This window comes from Peromyscus maniculatus, chromosome 1, assembly GCF_049852395.1.
Source record: "Peromyscus maniculatus bairdii isolate BWxNUB_F1_BW_parent chromosome 1, HU_Pman_BW_mat_3.1, whole genome shotgun sequence".
NCBI classification, from domain to species: Eukaryota; Metazoa; Chordata; class Mammalia; order Rodentia; family Cricetidae; genus Peromyscus; species Peromyscus maniculatus.
In genome coordinates, this window is record NC_134852.1 from 117,764,596 (window position 1) to 117,789,818 (window position 25,223).

The 25,223-nt window shown below is 43.6% G+C and overlaps 1 protein-coding gene across 2 annotated transcripts in view; it reads left to right on the forward strand.

Annotated features, from left to right (window-relative positions):
* LOC102921805 (synaptotagmin-9) overlaps positions 1 to 25,223 on the forward strand; it is a 186,117-nt gene that overhangs the window by 111,979 nt on the left and 48,915 nt on the right. The window contains exons 4-6 of one of the 2 annotated variants that reach the window (XM_006991769.3): positions 16,547 to 16,667; positions 18,566 to 18,737; positions 20,728 to 20,857. In XM_006991769.3, coding sequence (XP_006991831.1) covers positions 16,547 to 16,667; positions 18,566 to 18,737; positions 20,728 to 20,857 — 423 coding nt within the window. Of the gene's footprint in view, positions 1 to 16,546; positions 16,668 to 18,565; positions 18,738 to 20,727; positions 20,858 to 25,223 lie in introns of those variants that run through there. The other variant, XM_076549814.1, reaches the window with a different exon arrangement.

Genomic DNA, 25,223 nt, shown 5'->3' on the forward strand with positions numbered 1-25,223 from the left:
GAGGTCTGAAGGAGAGGCCTGCAGTGGGTAAGGTTGGGCACAAAAAATAAAGGAAAGGCTTCCTAGTGAATATTTCAAGCTCTTTTTGCAGGGTGATTACTTTTTTTTTTTTTTTGTCTCACACTTTTGTTTTTGTTTTATTTGTTTAACTTGTGTGTGTGTGTGTGTGTGTGTGTGTGTGTGTGTGTGTGTGTGTGTGTGTGTGTGCAGACACCTGAAGAGGCTAGAAGAGGGCATCAGACCCCCTGGAGCTTGAGTTAAAAGTGGTTGTGAGCTTCCCAACATGAGTGTTGAGAACCAAATTTGGGTCCTCTGGAAGAGCAGGGATTGCTCTGGACCCCTGAACCATCACTCCAGCCCCCTAGTTGCTATATTTTTGTTATAATTTTTTTATATTGTTGTTGTTCCAAGATGGAATCATACTCTGAAATCTGGAGAAATTGCTCAGTGGTTAAGAGCACTTATTGTTCTTGCAGAGGACCTGAATTCAATTTTCAGCACCCGCGTCAGGTAGCTCACAACTACCTTTGACTCCAGCTCCTGGGATCTGATGCATTTGGCCTCTGCAGGGACCAGCACTAATATGCACATAACCCATTACATAGACCCACACACATATATAATTTAAAATAATAAAATAAACCTTATTCTTTAAACTGGCTTGGAATTTAATATGTAGCTTAGGCTAGCCTTAAACACAGTCCTCCAAGTGCTAGAATTATGTACATTTTCCACCACATCTGGCTCCTCTTACACTTTTCTATATTGTCCTAAACTCAGAAGATCTCTTGCTTTGCTATCCCTGAGTTCCTGGGGAGAGTATTTTCTTAGTCCCCATTTACAACTCTTTCTGAATGAAAGTAGCCCTCCCCTGATACGCCACATTATCTAATACAGCAATATTTTCTAATGACTAGAGACCTCATAAAATCAAGACTTTAGCTAAAAAACAGCACTTGAATGTCATAAACATGCTCTTAATTTTCTCTGCTAGCCCCTTAATCTGCTATCTGTATAGAAGCAGAGGTAATTATTCTCAATTCTTGGTTGGATCTTATCACTAATTTGACCATAGTCCTCCTGTGGTTCCTTCCTTCATCAGAGTAAAACCAGAATCCTGGGCTAGGGATGTAGCTCAGTTGGTAGAGCGCTTGCCTAGCATGCAGAAGGCCCTGGTTTATTCCCCAGCACAGCATAAACTGGGTGTTGTGGTGCTCACTCGAAATCCCAGCAAGAGAATCTAAGTCCAAGGTGATCATCAGTAGTGAGTTCAAGGACAGGGATGGATAAGTGACACCTTGCCTTAGAAGAACAGCCCAAAGCCAGAGTCCTTCATGACCTCCAGGATGTGGACCTGTCCTTTCCCACATTTCTCACCTCTCTGCCACCATCCTGCACACTTTCTCCACTCCAGCTACACCAGCTTCCTGCCATTGCTCAGACCTGCTCCTGCCCCAGGACCACTTTCTCTAACTAGCTGCTTCCCTTGTCTGGCTTCATCCTTCAACTTTGACTTCTTTCAGGTCTCCTCTGATACAGTGCCTACTATGTGGGCTCCCTGACTACCCTATTTAAACTTGCATTTCCTCTAACCAGCTCTGATCATCCTCTCCTTATCAGTCGCCCCTTTCAGTCTGATAGTGTTACTTAGTTCTCTGGGTGTTACAATGGCAGTTTGAATGGCTATTTCATTACAGCCATTCTTATCGTTTCTCTTCTTGTCATTCCCAGCACCTATTGTAACACCTAGAACTTAGTACATATCCAGCAAGTAATTGCTTAATAAATGAGTAAATACATTTAAATGAAGGGGTGTGTAGCTCCATGTTAGAGCACTAGCCTAGCATGCACAAGCTCTGCGTTCAGTACACACACACACACACACACACACACACACACACACACACACACACTCGACAACATGGTGAAGTCCCATGTGTATCAGAGTACTGGATGGAGAAAGCGCTGTATCTCCTACCCCACCCATGTATGTCATCCTGGAAAAGTTGAACTAAGACAATGGTTTTGAAATTCTACTAGTATCATTTGACACTTGCTAAAAATCATCTTTCAATGAAGACATGGAGCTCATGGGGATGGATGAGAAATATGTTGCAGACCCATTCTTGACACTGATCAACTTTGTGACTGTGGGCCAGCCCACTGTGGGCTGATGTTTTACAATGATAGGCATCTTTCCTGAGAAGTTCTGCCTGCTACCAGGGGAATTCTTTCAGCATACTCCTTGTCTCCCTTATCTACACTGTAGGCCAGACTGTAGAGTGTCTTTGAAGAACAATTGAGCTGGAGCAGAGAGTCCCTGCCCTGAGTTGTCTCTGATTAGTCTGTCTGTCCCTCCTGAAGAGACTACTGCCCTCATCCACCAGTGTACTAATTTTCTATGGGCCCACTCTGTGCCAGGCCCTGCTCCAGGAAGAGTACTGTGAGAAGACAGTGAGTTATCACGTGTATTAATCAGCTGTGGCACTAACTGTTTGACATATGTTATCGCAAAGAGTGGGTTCAGGCACAGCCTATGATTGCCCCTATTTGAAGTGTCCCTAAGATGGTCCCTTATTATACCTTCCTGAACTGCCCTTTATTGTACCAAATCTCCTCTCTTCTCAACAGTGTTAGAGAATTGGACACAGAGGGGAGTAGTCTGATGTTTGCGCTTGGACGAAATGTAGATCCTCTTTGGCTAAAGCACCATTTGCCCCAGTTCTCAAATTGGATTTAGTTGAGGTGGTGCCTTTCTCTCTTTCCCCCCACTAGTTGAAAAGGCAAAAACAGTTAGTTCTTGATGATAACGGGTGGGACAGAAAGTCATTCCTGAGGATCAGGATATTATATGGCAAAAAGAAGAATCCAGGTCCTTTTCTTCTTTCTTTTTTTTCCCTCCTGGTCCAACTTTTCCCAGTTCTCCCAAATCTTCACTATTCAAGAAAGAATGTGACCACCTTCCCTGTGGCTACCTTCCCTGTAAGCTTCAAAGAGAATGTTGGCTGTGACAGGCCCCCTACATGGGGGAACTGTAGGATCTGCAGTCAGGCTGCCTGCTTGGGAGTGTGGCTCCCATACCAAGCAGCCCAGTGACCTTGAGAAAAATAATTTACCTCTCCTACTTACCTTCCCTGGATAAATGTGGCGAAAGGAATACATGGCTCTTGCCTTCTGCGTCTCGGATTCACAACTATCCTTTTTTTATTATTTTATTCTGTAATATGTTACATCCCAACTGCAGGATCCCCACCACCACTCCTCCCAGTTCCGCCCACCGCTGCTCTCCCCCAGATCCACTCATCCTCTGCTTCCTTTAAAAAAAGAAGAGCAGGCCTCTCAGGGATAGCTTAGTTGATTCTGTGAGCCTTGTTCTCGTGTTGTCCTGGATCCCTCTGGCTCCTGCAATCCTTCCTCCTCTTCTTTTATGCAAATGCCCTGGGTCTGGACCAGTCACTGTTTAGCTATATAACCATAACCCCAGCATATCTTGCAGGCTTCACAGATTGTAGGTCAAAGGTGTTTATGACTGATTTGATGTTGCAGTCCCACTACTGGGAGTCTGGCTTGGTTATAGAAGATGGCCAGTTCAGGCTCTGTCTTCCCCATTACTAGATCTCACTAGGGTCACTAACAGCCGGAAGGAGTCACACCATACAACAGGACCCACATGGGAGGTTTATTGAGGGGAGGGGAGAGAATGGGCAGAGAATGGGCCAGATACCCATCCCTGGGAATAAGAGCAAAGGAAGAGAAAGAGACAGGAGACAGACAAGGCCTGCCTTTTATAAGGAAACGTAGCAAATGTGCACAGGGGTTGTTCTTAGTGGCTACAGCTGAGGGTATATCTTGTCAGGACCCTAAGGACAGGCCAGTACAGATGCCTAAATGCTAACATTCCTCCATATTGATTATTATAAAAAGGTTAAGAGTTATAAAGGGTAGCAGGTGAGGTGGGGATGAGGGCACCATGTTCTTGAGACTGCTTCCTGATAACCTGGGGGACGTCGATCACCTTTGGGAGATCTGAGAAAGCTAGGGTGCTGGCCATGTCCTGGGGTAGCTGGCTGTTTCTCTTTGCTGTCCAGGCTCTGTGGAACCGTCAGGCGCCACTTGGACCTGGCAAGATGTTGTTCGAGGTGGATCCAAGTCAACTCCCTGGAGCTCACCAGAAATCATGATGAGGTCACCAGCCAAGATGGAGGAGAGCCATGTGGTTGCTATTAATAATTACATGCACATACACACAGAATTAAACAGGAGTTGAGTAAATAGAAAGGGAGAACCAGTGTGTGCTGAGCAAGACGAAGCTTGCTTCTCCATATTTGATTCACACATTGCAGCAAACAGAATATGTAGAGAGGGAGAACAGACACAAGCAGATCTTGGAGCAAAGAAAAAGAAGAAAGGCGGAGAGTTCTTTCTCAGTTCTCCAACTGACTGGTCCATAGAATGGTCAGTGGGTCTCCAAAAGACATCCCAATGGGGCAGTGAGGTGTATGACACAGTTCCAAAGGATGAGGCAGAGAGAAGAAGATCCAAAGGCCTGAATGTTCTGGCATCTCAGGAATCCAGGGAGGATCAGATGATGTGAGCACAAACTGTTCAGCACGTCATCATGCAAGAATAGGGGCTGAGGGCTAAGAGCCGGAGAGAGAAACAGGTGCCTGGTACCAGGACTTCGAGAAAAGCCAGAAGCCACGGAGAGGACTGTGCTCAAGAAATGAAGCCTCCCATCTAGGGGAATGGTCAGAGGCAGGTAGCCCAATTGCTGGTATTGACTGGAAGGCAAAGATGTCAGTGAATGAGAAAGCAGATTTGTTGCAGGTGGAAGAGAACAGATCTGCTGCAGGTGTAGCAGGCTGTTAGAGTCATAGCACGAAGTGGGTACCTTTGGCAGACCCTGTCAAGGTTTGCGACAAAGCAAACACACCACATGCAACAGAGTTAGTACAAGAGGAGGAGAGCCGAAAGGGAAAGAGTGAAAGGCTGCATCAGAGTGGGGACTTGAGAAAGGCAGGCAGACAAGAGGAAGGGAATCGAGAAAGAAAAGAAGAGGCAAGAGAGGAAATTAGAGACAAAGAGAGGAGGAAGAGGCAAGAAAAGAGGCCAATGGCACAAACTCTGCCTGGTGGGCACTTTTAAAGTCTGCACATCTCAAATAGCTGGCAGTGGAAAGGGATCAGGCAACAGGTCATGATGTAACTCCTTTGGCAGCAGAGGTAGGCTGCTGCTGCTGCTGCTGCTGCTGCTGCTGCTGCTGCTGCTGCTGCTGCTGCTGCTACAGAAACCACTCTGAACTCATCTTAATGTTTTCTTCAGAAGCCAGTTATGCTATACCCAAAGCCAGCACACAATGCTCAATTCTGAGGATGCTCTGAGATTCCCACGGCCTTTAACTAAGAACAAATTTTCATCTAAAATTACTTTTGTGACTTTTTCTATTGAGATTGGAAGTTCTGAATAGTTATTGAACATTCAAATTAAGTCCTACAGCCTTTTGGGAGACCTTTAACTTTAGAAAAGAGCTGTCTTTCTTTTATTCAAGAAATTTCTTTAGCTAGACATGACCCCTGGGAAGATAGAATGATGAAAAAAAATTATAGGAGTCTCAAAGTATCGATTAGGAAGGCAGTATTGAGAAGAGAAAGGGAAGGGGAGAGGAAAAAAGAAGGTCCCATACCCCAAATCCCTCTGCCAGGGACACAAAAGTTTGGGACTCAGCTGCGTATTACCATCTCCTTTTATGCTCCTAGGATGTGGACAAACATCATTAAGCAATAGACTTCATCTCCAGCTCTTCCCTCCAAGTCAGTCACACACTCTACCTAACCATACATGCTTAATTGTGCTTCTGATAATATAAAAGTCCTGACCCAGAAATCGATAATGTCTCTTACTGTCTGGGCCAAGTGTTTTCAAATTCTTGGCCTTTTATTTAAAGAATTGTCCCAAAGGTGCACATAGATTGCAAAGTAACAAGGAAACTTTCTTTTTCATCTGCATTATTGTTTTGCTTTTAAATAAATATGCACTTCCAATTGTGACAGCTGGCTGTGTGAGTGAGAGTACTCAAGGGGTTCTGGTTATTATTTGTGTCTTCCTTTACAAGTCTCAAGAAAAGGAGTTAGATTGTGAAAGAACTTCATGTCCATGTTTCTCTGTTTTGATTGACAGGCTTGGATTACATAAGACTGCTCACTGCAAATGCCCCTTGCTGTGATACATCTGATTTTAATAATATGCATATCCAATCATGCATAGGCATAATATGGTAAATTGAGTGTTCCACATAAGTTTACTCAGAGAATACAGTTTGTCTTACTGAACATGCACCCAAAACTAATTCAGGCCAGATGGGTCCACCTCCCTTTTTGCAGGGTTTGTTGGACATGTTTGAATGAAACGGCATTATCAAGGAGTTGCTAAGGAGAATAACATATCTCCATTGTTTAAAGTAGATATACATGTAGCGTGATGCAGGTGGGACACTCTAAAAGGTTTCTTAGGTGCATTGTTAGAAGAGGAGTGTGCAAGCCAAGTAGACTCAGGTTACTAAGCCTGTCTCTATGTTTGCCTGCCTCATTACCTGTCCCCTTATGTCTGTGTCTGATCCATGGGATTGCAGGGGATCAGAATAGCAAGAAAGAAAAGCCTTTCCATTTGTTCAACTGCTTTATTGATACTTGATTTTCTCTAACACATTGAAACTTACTGAACAGATGGGGAAGCACACCACTTTCAAAGACAGCCCATGGTTTGGGATAGTGATAGAAGAGAATATTAGAGATCTCCTGTGGCTCTCACTTATGGATCCTAATTCTTCTTGTTGGAACCATTAAGAGAAAATACAGCCCCTCTTCTGTGTGACAGAAATTTACATTCATGCCAACAGGAATCTTGTGCTTCCTGATTATTATTTTTTCCTTAGGGCTTACAGGCTTTCCAGTTACTCACTATTCCTCCTATGGTTTTCCCATAATGGCTGGTCTTGTCACTATTTACATTCCAGATACATCCAAACTCAGATGCCCAGAACAGAATTGGTATTTCAAGTAGGGGAGGGAGGCTGATGCAACACCCTTCCTCTTCAAACTATACCTCTGTTGGTATAGCCTAATGCAAAGTTAGTTTCCGATAGCTGTAACAAATTTTGGCTACAATAAGAGTAAAACCTGTGATTCTCATATGTATTAGGTTACATCAACTTTAGGAATTGTACCATTAACTTTTTAGGTCCTCATGTAATTTATCAAAATAATTTTTAATTGAAAATAGATTCTTCTCTCACACAATACATCCCAACCAAAGTTTCCCCTCCCTCACCTCCTCCTAGCCCCCCCTTTCAACTCTCCCCCAGATCCACTCCCCTCCCTTTCCTCTTCAGAAAAGAGCAGGTCTCCAAGAAAAGACAGCCAAACAGGACAAAACAAGATACAGTAGGACAAGGCAAAAGCTCTCATATGGAGGCTGGACCAGGCAAACCAATAGAAGGAAGAGTCTCAAGAGCTCTCATATGGAGGCTGGACCAGGCAAACCAATAGAAAGAAGAGTCTCAACAGCAGGCAAAAGAGTCAGAGATCAACCCACTCCCACTGTTAGGAGTCTCCCCAAAACACCAAGCTAACAGCCATAACATACAAGCAGAGGACCTGGTGCAGACGCATGCAGATCCTCTGTTTGCTGCTTCGGTCTCTGTGTGAGCCCTGTGTAGTTGAGTCAGTGGGCCATGTTCTCCCAGTGTTCTCCATCCCCTCTGACTCCCACAGTTAATCCTCCCTCTCTTCTGCGATGTTCCCTGATCTCTCAGGAGAGGGACCCCATGGAGACCTCCAATTTAGATTCTCTCTCCCTGGATCCTTTTCCATCTGCTGATGGAGGAAGCCTTTCTGATTATGATCGGACAAGGCATCAATCCGTAAATATAGCAGAATATCATTCGGAATCATTTTGTTGTTTTGTTTTGCCAGTGTGTTTTGTTCTACCCTAGGTCTCTGGGCTATCCAATCTCCATTTCCTGGCCATCCAGGCAGTGTAGGGCAGGGCTCTCTTGTGTGGGGTGGGTCTCTAGTTAAACCAAACATTGGTTGTCCACTTCCACATGTACTGTGCCACCATTGCCCTAGCACATCTTGCAGGCAGGACAGATTGTAGGTGGAGGGTTTTGTGGCTGTGTTGGTGTCTAGGTTTGTTTCTCTTTCTGTACCTGCAGAGTACCTTCTCACAGCAAAGAGACTAGAATGTAGGGGTGAAGGCTCAATGCCTGCACCAGATCTACCTCTCTGTATTCAATGAGCTGAGTGGTAGTTTTCCTCAACAATAGGGCCTGTTGTCAATTTTCAGAGGGTGACCTTCTGTCCTAGCATCAGCCTGGGTGGTTTAGAGATCTCCATGGGACATCTTCCACCAACAACTCAACCAAATGTTACCCAGTCTCACCACTGGAAGCTTTGCCTGGCTACAAAAGATGGCCAGTTCAGACTCCGTATCCTCTGTTACTAGGAGTCCTCACTAGGGTCAGCTTCATTTATTCCAGGAAGTTTCTACTGTGCTAGGTTTCCACACTGCTCTCCCAATGCTCTATATCTACTTTAGGAATTGTACCATTGGCCTTTTAAGTCCTCCAAAAATTTATCTTAATAAATTTATATAATTAGGCTTTATCTATCTCCCCAATCAGGATTTTTATGGATGTTGAGTCTAGACTCCCATGTACTCATGAAGTCTGTTGTATCCTATCAAATTCTGCTGCTTCTTGACTATTGAAAAAAATTGGAACTGGATAAGACCCAAGTAATTGGAACATTCACTTTAACACCATTGGTGTAACCATGGTGGTTACTCTGGATATGAATTCACCTTTATTATTGTCTAGGCTAAATCATCTAGATCATTTGCAAGGATTTCAGGAGAGATCTCACCATATGTCATGCTAAGGTCATACTTACAGTGCCCACACACACTTCCTGTTCTTAGTCTAGTAGCTTGGTTATAAGAGGAAGAGACATTAGTCTGATAACAACTATTTTGAATGACCCCATTAACTAAATGAGTTCTGGTATTGGGGGGGGGTGAATACATGTTCATGACTGTGTGCGGGTGTGCATGTGTGTGGTTCTCATGCTTGTGTGGCAAGCATACTCAATGATTTTTGAAAGATTTGGAAAGCACCCATCAAAAATGTATTCTGATAACAAACCTGAGATGAGAACCATGTTTGATTTTCTGGGAAAGTGGCTTAGTTTTTATACTTGGGAAGATGGCTTCCCTTTGCCAGCTGGGACCCAGGACTACTGCCCTGTGGTGAAGCTCTACTCTATGTTCCCAGTTTGTTGGCTTCAATATGACAGAAAATATTTGCCTTTGGTACTGAGAAAAGCTGTGTACCTCGTAGGCCCTCTTACCTAGTAGGTAAGATACTGTCGACCTTAGTATTGTCAGAGTGAGTACCTGTCAGATTCCAAACCAACCAAAGCCATTTTTCCTTCTTATAAGAAGGGAAAGTGGCTCCATCAAGTTCCTCTTAGTGTTACTATCATCATTGGTCCCATCTGCCACTGCAGCACTGGGATGCAGCTGGCTTCAAGTGTACACAGGTGAGAAGAAAGCTCTCCAGCCTGTAGATGGAATTCTAGACCGTCTTATTAAATAAGAAACAAAGAGCCAAATAAAGAGTTAAAAGCCCAGAGATCGAGCAGCAGCCAAGAGCCAAGACCACCTTCTTATCACTCACTGCTGTCCTTCCCCTGAGAGAGAGACCTTCTTCCTGTGTCCTGTCTTTTTATTGCCTTTCTGTTCTGCCTTCTCATTGGCTCTAAACCCAACCACATGACTTCCTTGTCACTGCCTGTCTATATAGACCTCCAGGTCTCTATGGTTGGTACTGGGATTACAGGCATGTATCACCATGCTGGCAATGTTCTTGAACTCACAGAGATTTTGCCTGCCATGTGATCGGATTAAGGGTGTGTGCTACCACTACCAGACTTAATGGCTTGCTCTTAGCTCTGATCCCCAGGCAACTTTATTAATATACAAATAAAATCACATTTCAGCACAAATAAAATATCACCATAACAGCCACCTCTCAGAAGCCTTTGAAGGGAAAACCCTAGTCACACGGGAGGGTCGGGCACTACGATGTCTCCTCACTTCTCCAGATAGCCCTTTTCTGAATCAGCTCCATGTAATTCCTTGCCAATGATCAGAGTAGACTGAACCTGAGGCTCAGAGCCACACTGCAGTGCATGTGCAAAATGATGTTGCCTTGCAGTAGGGTAGCACTGTAGAGGGGGAAATTGGGAAGTTTCTAGATATTTTAGAAGGGAGAAATGACATGACTAGCAGATGTGGGAGGGTGAGAGGAGGAATATAGATAGAGTGACAATTAGATTTTTTTTTTTTTTTTTTTTTTTTTTTTTTTTTGGTTTTTCGAGACAGGATTTCTCTGTGTAGCTTTGCGCCTTTTCCTGGAACTCACTTGGTAGTCCAGGCTGGCCTCGAACTCACCGAGATCCGCCTGGCTCTGCCTCCCGAGTGCTGGGATTAAAGGCATGCGCCACCACTGCCCGGCTGACAACTAGTTTTTTAACTTCAGCCCTTGGGAGGTTTTGCCACACAAAGATGGAAAGGGCTAAATAGGAAGGCTGGGGGGCAGGTGAGGGAAATGAGCTCTATTTGTAAAGGATGATTAACATTGAGATGCCTGTTAAACAACTTGTTAGGGATCTGAGGATGACATTGGATTATGAATCTATAATGCAAGGAGGAAACTAGGCTAGATATCTAAATATTGGAGCTTTTAAATGCCATATTAAATCAGGGATCTAGAGAAGACGAGATAAGATAGTGCTGAGAAATTTGTAATTGACCACAAAGAGCATTGCACACGTGTGGTGTTAATTCCCTTGTCCATCTCTAGGGTCAAAGAAAATTGTTCCTTAGGAGGAACTAGACCTAGAATCCTTTGAGAACTTGTCATGTGGGGGAGAAGTGTGGGCTGATCCTAGCCTCCCCCGTTACCCCGAGAGGGCTGCAGGTTCACTTGTGTCCCAGCACCAGCTCAGAAAGTGTCATCCTCCAGGCACACTTCCAATGCAATTAATCATGTTAATACCTATAAATAAAGTGCAACCAACAGTTACTTTAACAGCGCATGCTAATTATCAGTAGGATTGTCACTGAAAAGGGGCCTCTCTCTCCTGCTTTTTATTTTTTGCCCATTTTGCCATGTCTTAGGGTAGTATCAAGAATACCATAGGGTGTCTGAGGAGATGGGATGAGCAGATCATTAACAGAGGCCATGTTACAGAAGGACCTGGCTTGGGCTCTCAATGTAATTGTTATGGGTGAAGATAAAGGGCATCCAGAAGAAATCTTACAACTAAGATTGCAGTTGATGCTGTTTCTTACAAGGTTTTTATTTTTGAAAAGGGTACTTTAAAAACAGGGTTCCTCAGTGAGCCAGTCACACTGAGGAATATGATACTGATAGGAAGAATAGATAGGAGACTAAAAGTTCCATGGCCTTGTGGCTCATTGACCTGGAGCTAAGCTACCTGAACAGCAAGCTCCAAGCATCTGTCTGCCTTGTCTCTGTTCCCCCAGTGCTGTGGTTACACACTTGTACCAGAACACCATGCTTTTCACATAGGCTCTCATGATCAATCTCTGGACTCAAGTTTGCAAGGCAAGGACTATTCCAGCTGAACTATCACCACCACGCCTATGTGTTATTTAACTTTCATTATCATCAACCATAAAGATTAGATAGGTAGGTAGATAGATAGATAGATAGATAGATAGATAGATAGATAGATAGATAAAGAGTTTTTATGACATCTTTTCTCTGTATAGCTGTGTAGACCATGCTCGTCTTGAACTTGGAGATCTGTATGCCTCAATCTCTGCAGTGCTGGGATTAAAGGCTGCATGACCACTACCCAGCCCACGTTAGATATTAATCCCCCAAGGGAGAAATCTGAGAAGAGTTAACATAGATAGATAGATAGATAGATAGATAGATAGATAGATAGATAGATAGATAGATAGACAGATAGACAGATAGATAAAGAGTTTTTAGGACATCTTTTTTCTGTATAGCTGTGTAGACCATGCTCGTCTTGAACTTGGAGATCTGTATGCCTCAATCTCTGCAGTGCTGGGATTAAAGGCTGCATGACCACCACCCAGCCCACGTTAAATATTAATCCCCCATGGGAAAAATCTGAGAAGAGTTAACTGGAAAAAATGACATTGATTATCTAAGGTTAAGTGGACAGTCAAGGCTTTCACTGAGCTTTGATCAGTCACCTTATATGTCCACGCTTCAGGGGTTTTTAAATACAAAGATTTAGACCACTAATTTTTAGTGCCATTATTGAGATAGTTTTGTTTAAATATTTCATCTTATAATTTGCTTTTTATTTCTATTAGATTTTTCTCTATGACCCTGTCCCATTCCCATGTTTACCTGTTCTTTTTTGATTACTAAGTATTTTCACACACCTCTATTATCTCCTGTTTTGTTTTTTTTCTGCCACAAACTCTTTGTATTATTTTTGTTCTTTCTTTAAAAGAACTAAATGTCAAGGGGTATGTGTTACACATCCTTAACATATGTAAGTCAACAAAGTGATTTTATTCTACTTTTACTATACATCTACAAAAAGCACACAATTTTAGTCTTTTGTCTTCTAGTGAATAACATCAGTAAAAATGAGGGGGGGGTTGTTTTTTTGTTTTTTAGCATTTAGTTATCAATCCTAGGGATGACTCCAACAACCCACTTGAGTTATGTACCCATCCTTTGTCCCAACAAAGCACAGGGTAGTGAATATAATATTGTGGTCAGCATAGTTTCAGCAGCACCCTTCTAGGATATCACAGAGTGGGGGAGGAATGCAATAAGAGAATGCAGGAAGAATATAAAAGTGCACTAGCAAGAAAATACAACTAACATTGACTACTACAGGCACAATTAGAGAAAGGAGATTACAAGTTGGCAGACAGAGAACTTACAAACTTCTGAGAATTTCCCAATGTGCTTTGCTGACAGTGCTGCACTTGACCACACCAAGCAAGAGCCAATGAGGCATGGCATTTCCCTTCCCCTTGTATCCTCCAGGGCACTCAGTACCAGTGATACTTCTGCATTCCGATTCTGTTTGGCTCAAAAAGAAGGCAGGCATTCTGCCATTTCTTTATATTTGACTTTTCTCAGCATTCCAGAAAATTTACTGAAAATTTATATGCTCCCATCCATACACATTGTTTTCTCAACACTGGCACAAGTCACATTTTAGACTAGATAACTGTAGCTTACCTGTGTAATGTTTTTGCAGCATACCTGGAATCTGTCTGACGGTTAGATGCCAGTAACACATCCCAGTCCTCAAAGGTGACAATCAGAAGTTGCTCCAGATTATGTCAGATACCCTCTGAGGAATAAATTCACTTCTGATTGGGAAGTACTGATTCAAGGGAATGTTCATGGATAGAAAGCCACAGGTTCTTGATCCTAAATCTTCATCAGCTGATGGTGAGAAAGCAACATTACCATCAGATGCCAGTGGTCTCTGGCCTGGGAAGCTTATATCTCCTCAGAGGACCATGGCTCTGAGTTACTATTGCTGATTCAGCCCCAAGACTCTGGGAGTCTTATGGCCAAAATAGATGATCTAAGAATAAGGAAATGAGGGGATGGAAAGATGACCCAATGGTTATGAGCACTTGTTGCTCTTGCAGAGGACCTAGGTTCAGTTCTCAGGAGCCACGTGGTGGTTTACAATCACCTATAATTCCAGTTTCAGGAGATATGGTGCTCTCTTCTGATTTCTGTGGACACCAGACACATGGCACACATACATACACACAGGAAAACACATGCAAAAAATGAAATAGATAAATCTACAAAAAAAGATTAAGTGAATGAACAAATGAATGAAAGCCCTAATGATTATTCACAGTGTTACTCTGAGGAAGAGTGGCATTAGGGTGTGTAGGAAGGGGTGGGGGATATTTTATTGTCTTTCAATATTGAAATTTTACTGTCATTTTACTTTTGAATTCTTACTTTAAATTTTCTGTGTTGTTCAAGCATGTCAATATGTACACATGAATGCAGGTGCCAGTAACATCAGTTCCTCTGGAGGAAAAGTCACAGGAGGTTGTGAGCCTTCTGGTGCGGGTGCTGGGAACTGAACTCAGGCCCTCTAAAGAGGAAAATGCACTCTTACCCACGGAACCACCACTCCAGCATCATTTTATTTTCATTTAATTATTTTATAAATAAATAACTTCTATAAGTAAAAATTTTATAAAATGTCTATAAGATTGTATTTTCAGGCACGGTCTCGTGTAGCCCAGTCTGCCTTTGAACTCCATATGTAGCCAAGGAAAACCTTGAACTGCTGCTCCTCCTGTCTCTACTTCCCAAGGACTTAGAGTGTGCCACTATCCCTGGTTTACGTGCTGCCTGCTGGACAAGCGCTATACCAATGGAGTCACATCGCAAACACACAAAATTTCTCTGTAAATCACTTGAGGGTTAAGAATGTTCACTTTGATGATTATTTGTTTAACTTATGTGTTTTTAAAGATACAATTATGGATTTTAGTCTTAGAGTTTTATTGTTGCTATTTTTCCTTTTAACTCATAAGTATACACTCTTACAATAGAAATAGTTATGAATGGGACTCATCGTGGGAGAAAAGAAGACACCATCACATACTAAGTACAGAAGTAGTACAGAAGGAATCAGACACCTCACATTTAACTATGTCCCTGAAGAGCCAGAATTAAACTGTGTGTTTCACATTGCAAATCTTTCAGAATGAGGTGCACAGTGTGAACCCCCAGCAAATATATGCTGAAAGAATTGATCATGAAACCTTCATGGGCATGATTTGGGCCAATCCTAGAATTACTTTTTCAAATTGGGATTCTCTGGGCAAGTTGAGATAAAACAAGAGAGCAAGGTGCTTTGGAAAGGGAAACTAGAAACCCAGGATACAGGAGTGGACTTGAGTATAAACAGCAAAGAGAGGGTTTGGCTCCTACAGAAGAGAACACAGCACCACACAGCAACAAGCACCTGCCATGTGTGAAACCTCACTCCTGTACAGTGCCCCCCAGCCTCTCCCCACAGGGAAAGGTCTGGCCACCAGGTCTCCTGAGGTCAAGGCTCCAGAAACCAGGGCAGCTTGGGCAGCAAGGTGAGGTGATTTATTTGCATGAGCCAGGTGATGCTTGAAGACACAGACCAATCCATCTGCCTTAGCTACCAAACAGATCCTCTACCTCCTCCTCCTGTGGAAGCAGTCAAGTCAGGAGGCTGGCAAGGTGACCTTCCAAGGCTGAATCTGTGCTTCTAAAAATAGAAGCATCCTCCAAGAATCTAGAATGGGAGGGGAGGCTGTGGATGTCGAGGGCCAGAACCCAAGTCCCCGGAGCATTGTCAGTATGAAACAGTATTAATTAGACACAGGCACCCAGATCTATAACCTCAGGTGTCTCGCAGAAATTGAAACTAAATGAACTGGCTTTTTTCCTCTTCCTAGTTAGACTCTCCTGGGCTTTTAAAAGGAGAGGGGAGCAGGGGAGAGATTCATGTCTTCTGACCTACTTGGATTGGCTGTACATTGCCCAAGGAGATGTCTTTCCCAGGATCTGAGTAGAGGGAATGGAGCTCCTTGTGATAAACTCAAGATGGGATGTGACTAAGGGGGACCTCGAGGAACAGACATCAGGGCTCCCTAAATTCCAGGTTCTGAACTTTTCTCCCTGTCTGGGTCTTGTGCAGGACTAGGTTCGTGTCCCAGTATGTCCAATTATGTGGGAACATGAGGTCAGAGACTGTCACTGCCAGGCTCATGCAGTGTCTTTGTCCAGAATTAATTAGAGCTAGAAAATTCCATGATATGGTAGAACCACATGCTCCTGATCTACAGAGGTTGTTTGCCATGCTAAGGGTACAAATGGCAGTGTAGAATGGGGGTGAGACTGGGTTATGCCAGAGTGTGTGGGGACAGGGGGGACAGTGTGGCTCATTTGACTGCTCTGTGTAGATAGTCAAGCATATGAGCTAGAGTGAAACACTGCTGGAAAGACCACAGGAAGCTGAGTGGGGTTACAGGTGGACTCTCTGGGCTCTACTAGGGTGAACAGCCCTGGTAGGCTCCTCTTTGCATGGCTTTGTGCTGAGAACTGTCTCTAGATCGCAACAGCCATGTGAGTAGAGCCACATGGAAGGTCACTCTGGGAATGCTGCGTTCTGGACTATGGGAGCTTGTATGAGGCTGTACATGTGGGCTGGGTGTGTGGTAGCTTCCTGTGGACATCCTCTTCAGCTCTACCATCTTAAATATTGTGCTTCCATAGATGTAGAGCTATCCTAGTACAAGGGTGGAGTTTCTTTATGACATTAGAATGTCGTGAGCTAAACAAAAGGAGCAGAGTGTCCTTTTGAACATTGCCCTGCTGCTGAGCCTCCTGCATGTGGGCTGAAGACACTTTCTAATGCTTCGGTTTGTGCTTTCTTAACAGGACAATGTGGATCTGGGAGAGCTTATGTTTTCACTCTGTTATCTTCCAACGGCTGGCAGGCTGACCATCACCATTATAAAAGCAAGGAATTTAAAGGCAATGGACATAACAGGAGCATCAGGTGGGGCATTCTTCAGTTCCTCATCTGGTTCTCATTCAGCACATTATGAAATTCCTATTATGGTACCTTGGGTCTGGAACCAAGTTGCCTACCACCTCTGAGTGCTGTGTGATCTTGGACAAGTCACTTGACCTCTCTGGGCTTCAAATTGTTATTTGTAAAGTGTGAGTAAGATTAGTGTCTGGCCCATTGAGTTGTTGTATGATGAACTGAGTTAATGATTATAAGATGTAGTGTATTAAGGTGCTACATGATGTTAGTTGAGTTAGCCTTTCCATACCCATAATTGGGACTTGACACACAGTTTGCATATTCTGAGGTAGTCTGCCCAGTTAGGCCTTTCCACAGACTCCACTGTCTTAGGCTCATTGAAGATATGAGACAATTCTGACCCCTTATAAAAGTGAACTATAGCTTTTTTTTTTTTAAAGTGAACCAAGCATATACCTTTAAGTTGTAAACCCTGACACAAAATGTCTCAGTGTGCAGTTCATACTATGTGTATTCGTACCTGCCTTGGCTAAGTGGTCACTAAGGCATAGACCACTGATACAAAGACTGAACTCAAGGAGCCTGAGATGCAGTGTATTCCTTTGTTGTTGCTGATGGGTGTGTATGCATGTGGGTGTGTGCATCCATGTGCATACATGTAGATATAAAAACCAGAGGTCAACCTCATGTGTCACTCCCAAGGAGTCATTCTCCACTAGCCCATCACTACTGTCCAGCTCAAAAGGCAGCCCTGTATCTCTGCCTAGCCACACACATACTGCCCTCACGCCTCATCCCTTCCAGAAGGTACTTTAAGCCAGAGGAACAGTATCTTTTTCTTTCCTTTCTTAGAAACATCCTGGAGTATAGAACATAAAATATACCAACATGTTGGAATAAATGTCATACCTGACCTTGATTTTTAAGAAAGGTTCTCTCACTGAGACCTGGACTCACCGTTGGGCTATGACTGAACAGCAATCACCAGGGATCCTCTTGTCTCTACTTACCTTGCACTGGGATTACAAGTGCATGCCACCCACCATGCCCAGATGTATGACTGGAAGGGGGATTTAACTCAAGTCTTAGGCCTGCATGTGCATGACAAGCTTGTTACTGACTGATATTTACTTCAAGATGTTGATATATTCTGTGTTCTATACTCCAAGCTGTTTCTAAGCAAGAAAAAAAAAAGATATATCTCCTCTGGCTTAAAGTACTTTCTGGAAGGGGTGAGGAATGAGGGCAGTATGTGGTTAGGCAGAGAGATACAGGACTGCCTTTTGAGCTGCGTGGTAGTGAGGGGCTAGCGGACCAGAAGCGCCCCCTCTAGAGCACAGTCAGCCTGGTCACCTGCTGCTCTGCCATGTCTTCTCTCTTGCTGGTTAATGACTGCCTTCTTCCTTTGCAAACACACTTCCAGGATCTCCCAGGACTTGAGGCCATCCACCCTACAGACTGTCCCATTCTCTGGGAATGCAGAGCCCATACAGCTAGAAGCATTCCCCTAAAAAGAGGCCCAATATTTAAGCAAAAATCTCCATGGGTGGCTCAGAGTTGGGGTGCTGAGTCCTGTCTCCCACTCCTGGGAAATGTCTGTGTTTTTCTTCCTTTCACAGACAGACAGGTCCTGAATTCTGGGTGGAATATTTTCTAATTTGGCAACAGATGTTTTCACCCTATTTTTAAATTTCATGAATTTTGAGGAGACAGTGTCCTGTGTTTTTTCTTGAATGAATAACTTAATTATTCTAAGTAGTTGCTGCCCACATCACATATCACATGAATTAAAGTCCTCAATCTCTAACTCTAGTCTCCAGACAGAGAAAGGAAATCTTCCCCTATTGGTTATATGCACCCAGCATCTGCATTTGTCCTCACACTGCCCTGTTCTCGTGTCTGCGCAGATCCCTACGTGAAAGTGTCACTGATGTGTGATGGCCGGCGACTGAAGAAAAGGAAAACATCCACCAAGAGAAACACGCTTAATCCCGTTTACAATGAAGCCATAGTCTTTGATGTCCCTCCTGAAAGCATCGACCAGATTCACTTGTCCATAGCTGTCATGGATTATGACCGGTGAGATGCCAGGAGCGCTCTCTCTTTCTGTACACTCTCGCTGTTTTCTAGGCAGGATGGGCAGATTGGGGAGCAGCCATATGCTCATCTGGGGTTCCAGGACACAGAGTGACCAAAGGGCAAGCACATGGAAGACAGGCTGACAGGGAGTCACATTGTCCAAACCATGCAGTAGAGTCCTCTCACTACAGTACTTCTAATACTTTCATCTCTCCCCTCCCCCTTTCTGATCTTTCTTCTCCTCCACCTTCCCACATCCCACTTCTTTCCTTTCCCATTTCTGCACATTTCTTGGTATCTCTGTGTGTCAAACTGTGGCTCCACGGGTCTTGTTTTCATTGAGCAGCCTGACTCCTTTAGTGGAAAGTTTCTATCCAAAACACAGAATGATTACTTTGGCCACACTACCAACGTTTCTAAATATATAACTTCAATCTTTTCTTTCCTTCTTGCACTGTGTTTAACAAAGATCATTTCCATCCACTTCAGTCTGAAAGCAAACACAGAAATGTTCTCTTGAAAATGCTAGGATCAGTATAGATGAGAGGGTACATTAAAATGTATAAGATGCTAGACTTTTAATTAATACAGCACAGAGGAGATATTTATAGCCTGCATTGTAGCCAATTGTGTATTTAAAGGACAGATTTGAAAAACAGCCATTTTAATATGCAAAGGAAGTACCAACAGGGAATTATACATGTTAAACCAGTCATTAGACAGAAATGCAAAGTCTCTTTTTAATTAGAAACCTCCCACGTGGTCTGGGCACAATTATAAAAGAAAAAAATCAGTCTGGCTTCTAATATAATCTCACAAATATTATTTGAAGCTAAAAATTTTTCCATCTACCCCTGAAATGTTAGCACAGTGGTATCAGTGACCTCAATGCTTTTCCAGTAAATCCCTACATAAAGCATGCCTTGTCTTCTGACACAATTGCCCATGAGTGTGACAGCCCATGCTGGGCATAGACCTTGTCCTGTCTTCTTTGGACACACACAACACCATAGTGCCTGGTCCCAGGAGGGGATGCTGCCCACCAGCTGTGGAAGGCTAGGCTAGCACTACTCAAGCTATTACCAAGGTTCCTGCATCAACAAATCTGATTATGCAATCTCTGCCTCAATTTAATTATCAGTAAACTCATGAATATGGCCTGGAAAAATCCATGGCAGTATCCACAGGGCCTCTGCATGCATTTTGTTTAATGGGTATAGACTTAAATATCCCAAACACTCCATCTCCATTTCTTCTCCTTCTCCCCACACAAACGGAATAGAAATCACTCGTCTTTTCTGGGAGGAAAAAGAGGTTACCCCAAAGAGTCAAAGAATGGGATACATAATTCTAATTATTTCAAGGGAGTTTGTTATTATTATTATTATTATTATTATTATTATTGAAAAAGTAAAATGAAATAAGGTAAGACCTACTCACAAAGAGTTTCAGGCTGTTAGCCCTAAATTAAAGAAGCTGGGTGCCTTTCCCAGTTGAGAACTCAAGTTGACCCAAAGAACCAAAGCTGAGTGTAGAAACAGATGGGGAAAATATGATGGCGGTGGTCTCTAATGAAGCAAGGAGCAAGAAGACCCAGTATCCCTCCCTACTGGGCTCCACCTGGCCATCCTTGGTTGCCTCTTGTGGAAATTTGATTTGGTGTTACATCACACACTTTTTCCTAATATATCATCCCATATATCTGGAAGCCAGCTTAGCCTCCAGAACCAGAAATGGTATCATTAGCACACATCAGGGAGTTCTTTGGGCAAAGGTTCTCAGAACCAAATGAACCCATGTCAGTGTTAGGACAGTTGGATACAGTACTGAACCCTAGGTATTTCTGCTGTTTAGCCTGGACTATGGTTTTAAATTATAGAATTTTTCTAATAGCCCACTATTTCTGAATTTTTTCCATTCATTTGAGTTGTTGCTTTTACTTCTGTATACCAAAATTTTAAGAAAAAACTATTGTGGCCCATTTTCACAGTGTAGGTCACAATGAAGTCATTGGCGTGTGTCAAGTAGGCAACGAGGCTGAGCGGCTAGGCAGAGACCACTGGAGTGAGATGCTGTCATATCCTCGGAAGCCCATTGCACACTGGCACTCTCTGATGGAGGTAAGACCTACCCCCACATGTTCCACTCTGTAGATTACATGTTTTGCTGCTGAGATGCAAAGCTGTAACAGAATAAATGTGCCTGGCTCTTCTGTCACTAGCACTGTCCCTGGTGACATTTCCCAGGACTATTGTGACTTGCATGAAATCTGAGGTTTAGTATATTCTTTCAACCAGCCTAGGATGTTTGGATCAGGGACCATCCCTCATTTTTATTGTCTTTTAAAAGGATCAGGATTCTCTGACTCCATTCTACAGCTTTGGGTTGGCTTTTGGAGGGCATCTACATGAGACAGAGAGGGAGCCCTCAGTTTTAGGACTGCCTCTGGCCCTAGCCTGTGAATCTTATGTTGGTTGGCATCATTTTCAGGTTTATTTAATTAAAAATGACAAGGCACAAAACAACAAGATGTTGAAAGGAAATTTCTCTCTTCCTTACATACAGAAAGTCCAAACGAAGACAGTGTAGGGTATACACAATTGTGTACACAAAGCCCAAACTTCTCCCATCTTTCTCCTTAACTATCTCAGTGGTTACCTCATTGTACAATGTGGCCACTAACCTCAAAAACATTTTATCTTTCATGCCACAAAAAATGTGGAACAAGGAAAGGGTCAAAAGAACACACAGTGCTTCTTTCAAGGTTCTCTTTGAGATCTCCCAAGACACTGCTTCTTGTGTGCGATTTAGTCACAGGGTTTTGGACATGTCCAGTTTCAGAGAAGGGTAATAAATATATTCTTTTTATTGTGTGCCTAACTAATAAGTAGGATTTATTTTCAAGAAAGGAAGAATGCGTACTGGCCATCATCCTGCCACTTTCCCCTCATCCACTCACCTCCCTGTCACTTCTCACTAGTTCTTCTCTTTATCTTTGCTTATTGACTCATTTATTTGGGCATTCTCCCAAAACTAGTATTGATTGAGGAACTTTTCTGAGGATCACATGCCATATAAACACATGAAGTACACATGTGAGTGAGAGGCCACTTTCTTTGGAGCTCTCATTGACATTTCAAAACAGAAGCTCTTTAAATATAAACTTATTTATTTACTTATTAGTGGTGCACATGCAAAGACATATGTGTGGAAACCAGATAACAGCTTTTGGGAGTTGGTTTGCTCCTTCCCCAAGGTGGGTCCTAGAGATGGAACTCGGATTGTCAAACTTGGAAACAAGTACCTTAAGCCACTGAGGCCTCTCACTGGCCTCTGAGAGATAATGGAGGATGAGTCATTAAGGTGCATAGCCATAGCTTTGTCTCTCATACAGTGAGCTACCAGGACACATAGGAGAGTTGCTCACTGAGCTCACCGAGACTGAGCTGCTCCCTGAGACTGAGCTGCTCACCGAGACTGAGCTGCTCACCGAGACTGAGCTGCTCACCGAGACTGAGCTGCTCACCGAGACTGAGCTGCTGGGACTGGGAACACCAGGAAGCGAGCAGAAGTCATTGGCCAAGAGTATGTGGGTTCCAGGCAGAGAACTTTGCTCTGTTCTCCCAGTGTAAGCAGCTTCTCCCCACATAAGCGCCCTGAGAGCAAAGGCGAGCACTGTCCAGTGTGGGTACCTCTGCCATTGACAGTCAGGTGAATGTGATGGAGTAAACACACAGGCAACTGGAGAGGGAGAGAGACTCCAACCGAGGCCTGTAGACAAGAGGATGCCTCCTTTGAGGGAATGGTGCTTAAAGGAGACTCCAAGCATGAAGAGTCCCAGTTATTTTCAATGATAGACTAGGATCCCCTCATTTGCAGGCCCCTGAGTGTATCTCTGTCCCTGGGCCATAGAAGCTAAACTTCTCTTTTCTGGCATCACAATTAATCCCTAAGGGAGACCTCAAGACCTGTGAGCCACTTGAGAAAGAGCCAGGGGGACTATTGCTCATTTCCTCAGCTCCTGGTGGAATTCTTAGAGGACTCCATATGTGGGCTTAGCAAATTGCCAAGAGAGATCACTGGTAAGTGGCAATGAGAGCCAGTGTAATCTACCTCCTGTACCATCAGAAGTCACTTCTGATTTAAATTCTCCTTTGTGGTCAGAAGTGGCAAAGCTCTGTGACAGATGAAAGGAAAGGAGTAAGGTCCACAGGGGCTGAGAGATGAGCTCTGATCCAAGCAGGACTTTCTCGGTGTTCTTGGAAGACAGCAAACCTTGCTGGGGTGTGGGATGCCAGGAGTGGGGTTGCAGGTGCCTGGAGGCTTCTTCCACTTCAGAGGGAAAAACGTTGTGCAACTTAGGTCCCTGGGAGGTGCTCCTTAAACCCTTAACTCTCAGCTTTTTGCAAGTCTATGTTCAACAGTTATGTAAGTGAGAGATAAATGTCTTGAGGGTTAAAGTAATGAAACATTGGGAGTCATTTGGACAGTGGCTGGAATTACTTCAGCAAATACAATGGTCGTTTCTCAATGGTTGCCGTGGAACTAAGGGAATGAAATGCATATGTCCCCAATATGAAAGGTGAGTGAGGTTGCTCCTTCCCTGTGGCCTCTTGCCCGTCTTTGAAGTCATGTCTTGAACTCTAAATCCATCTCCAGAGGGGAAATGCTGCCTTCCCTTTTAAAAATAAACATGCAGCTGGCAAAATTAGGACAATGGTACCCGATGAGATTAAAGAAGGCACGAGGTGGACTGTGCTTTGTCAGCCACAGTATGGATGGAAGTGGTCACAGGCAGGTCTGGGAAGTATGTGTGCTGGAGTTGGATGGACCTAGATTCACACTGCTGTACAGCCACGTACTGTTTGATTGTTCCTCACCTTTGATTTTTCTCATCTGTAAAGTTGTCATAACTGCCTGTCTCTAAGGGTCATTGGAAAGATTAAGGTTTTTAAGGGGTGAGAGGGTTGAGGTAGGATTTCATGTAACCAAGGCAAGCCTTGGGCAACAGATATAGCCAAGGATGACCTTGAACTTCTAATCCCCTTGCACTTCATGGGTACTACCACCACCACCACCACCACCACCACCACCACCACCACCACCACCACCACCACCATTTTACACAGTGCTGGGGATTGAACCTAGGAATTTTTACGTCTGAGCAAGCACTCTACACACTGAGCTTTATCCCCAGCATAGATAAAGTTAATCTATGAGAAGGACAGCTCCATGGCTGACACCTAACCAGTGCTTAGTAAAGTTCTCATTATTGTGTGTTGTAAATTCTGATAGGTTGCTCTGTATCCTCATGTGACTCTGTAACATAAGGAAATATCACCCATGATGTTTTTTATGGCAACAGCTAGGATCCCTAGTAAGCATCATCCCAGGTTGGAAGAGTGGCTCACTCAATACTTGACTGAACATGGGTGTACAGATTTTTTTGTCTTGTTTTTATTTTGAGACAGTGTTTCTCTGTATAGCCCTGGCTGTTCTGGAACTCGCTCTGTAGACCAGGCTGACATCTAACTCAGAGATCCACCTGCCTCTGTCTCCTAAATGCTGGGATTAAAGACTCATGCCACCACCAACTGGCTCAGGTGTACAGATTTTGTTTGTTTGTTTTTGTTTTTCAAGACAGGGTTTCTGTGTGTAGCTTTGGAGACTGTCCTGGATCTTGCTCTGTTGGCCAATCTGGCCTCAAACTCACAGAGATCCGGCTGGCTCTGCCTCCCCAGTGCTGGGATTAAAGGTGTGTGCCACTGCCACCCAGCTTCAGGTGTACAGATTTAAGGTCTACTTCCTTTCTTCTTTAACTCTACTGCAAAGATAACCTGTTATTATGCTCTCTTAAACCAAAAACGGCTTAATCCTAAGCTTCTTGGTGTTTGTGCATGCGTGTGTGCATGTGTTTGTATGAAGCACAGAGCAGAGTGAATAAAAGTGAGCATGAGTTGGGATTTAGTGTGTAAGGAGTTTGGCCTGACAGAAACTCCATGCTGCTAGAGAACAAGGGATTAGGTTATAAATGAACCCCAATTCCTGCAGAGATCTGGCCATCTACTCAGGGCTATATCTAATATACCCTGACATTGCCAGGGTAGGTAGCAGATGGAGTCTTCAGAACCAATGAGTTCAAAAATCGGTTTCTTTTTCTGGGACTCGGCATGGCTTCACTACACAACCAAAGGTCATCCAATACCTCTCCCCTTACTCTTCATAACATCATCAGCTCAGAAAGCTGTGTAAGCTCCCCCAGAGGTTTCCTGGAACTTGGAAGTAAAAATGTCCCTTCCATGGGACTTCAGGAGATGACAGAGTGCTGAGGGGTCCCTTATCACAGCATCATTGTAGACAAATTTCTAAATGGTCTTATTAAATAAAAAAAAAAAATGGAGCCAGAAATTTGGGTTAAAGCCTTAGAGAGATCAGGGAAATATGGAAAGTCATGAGCTAACCTCATCTCACCAACTCCGCAGCTTC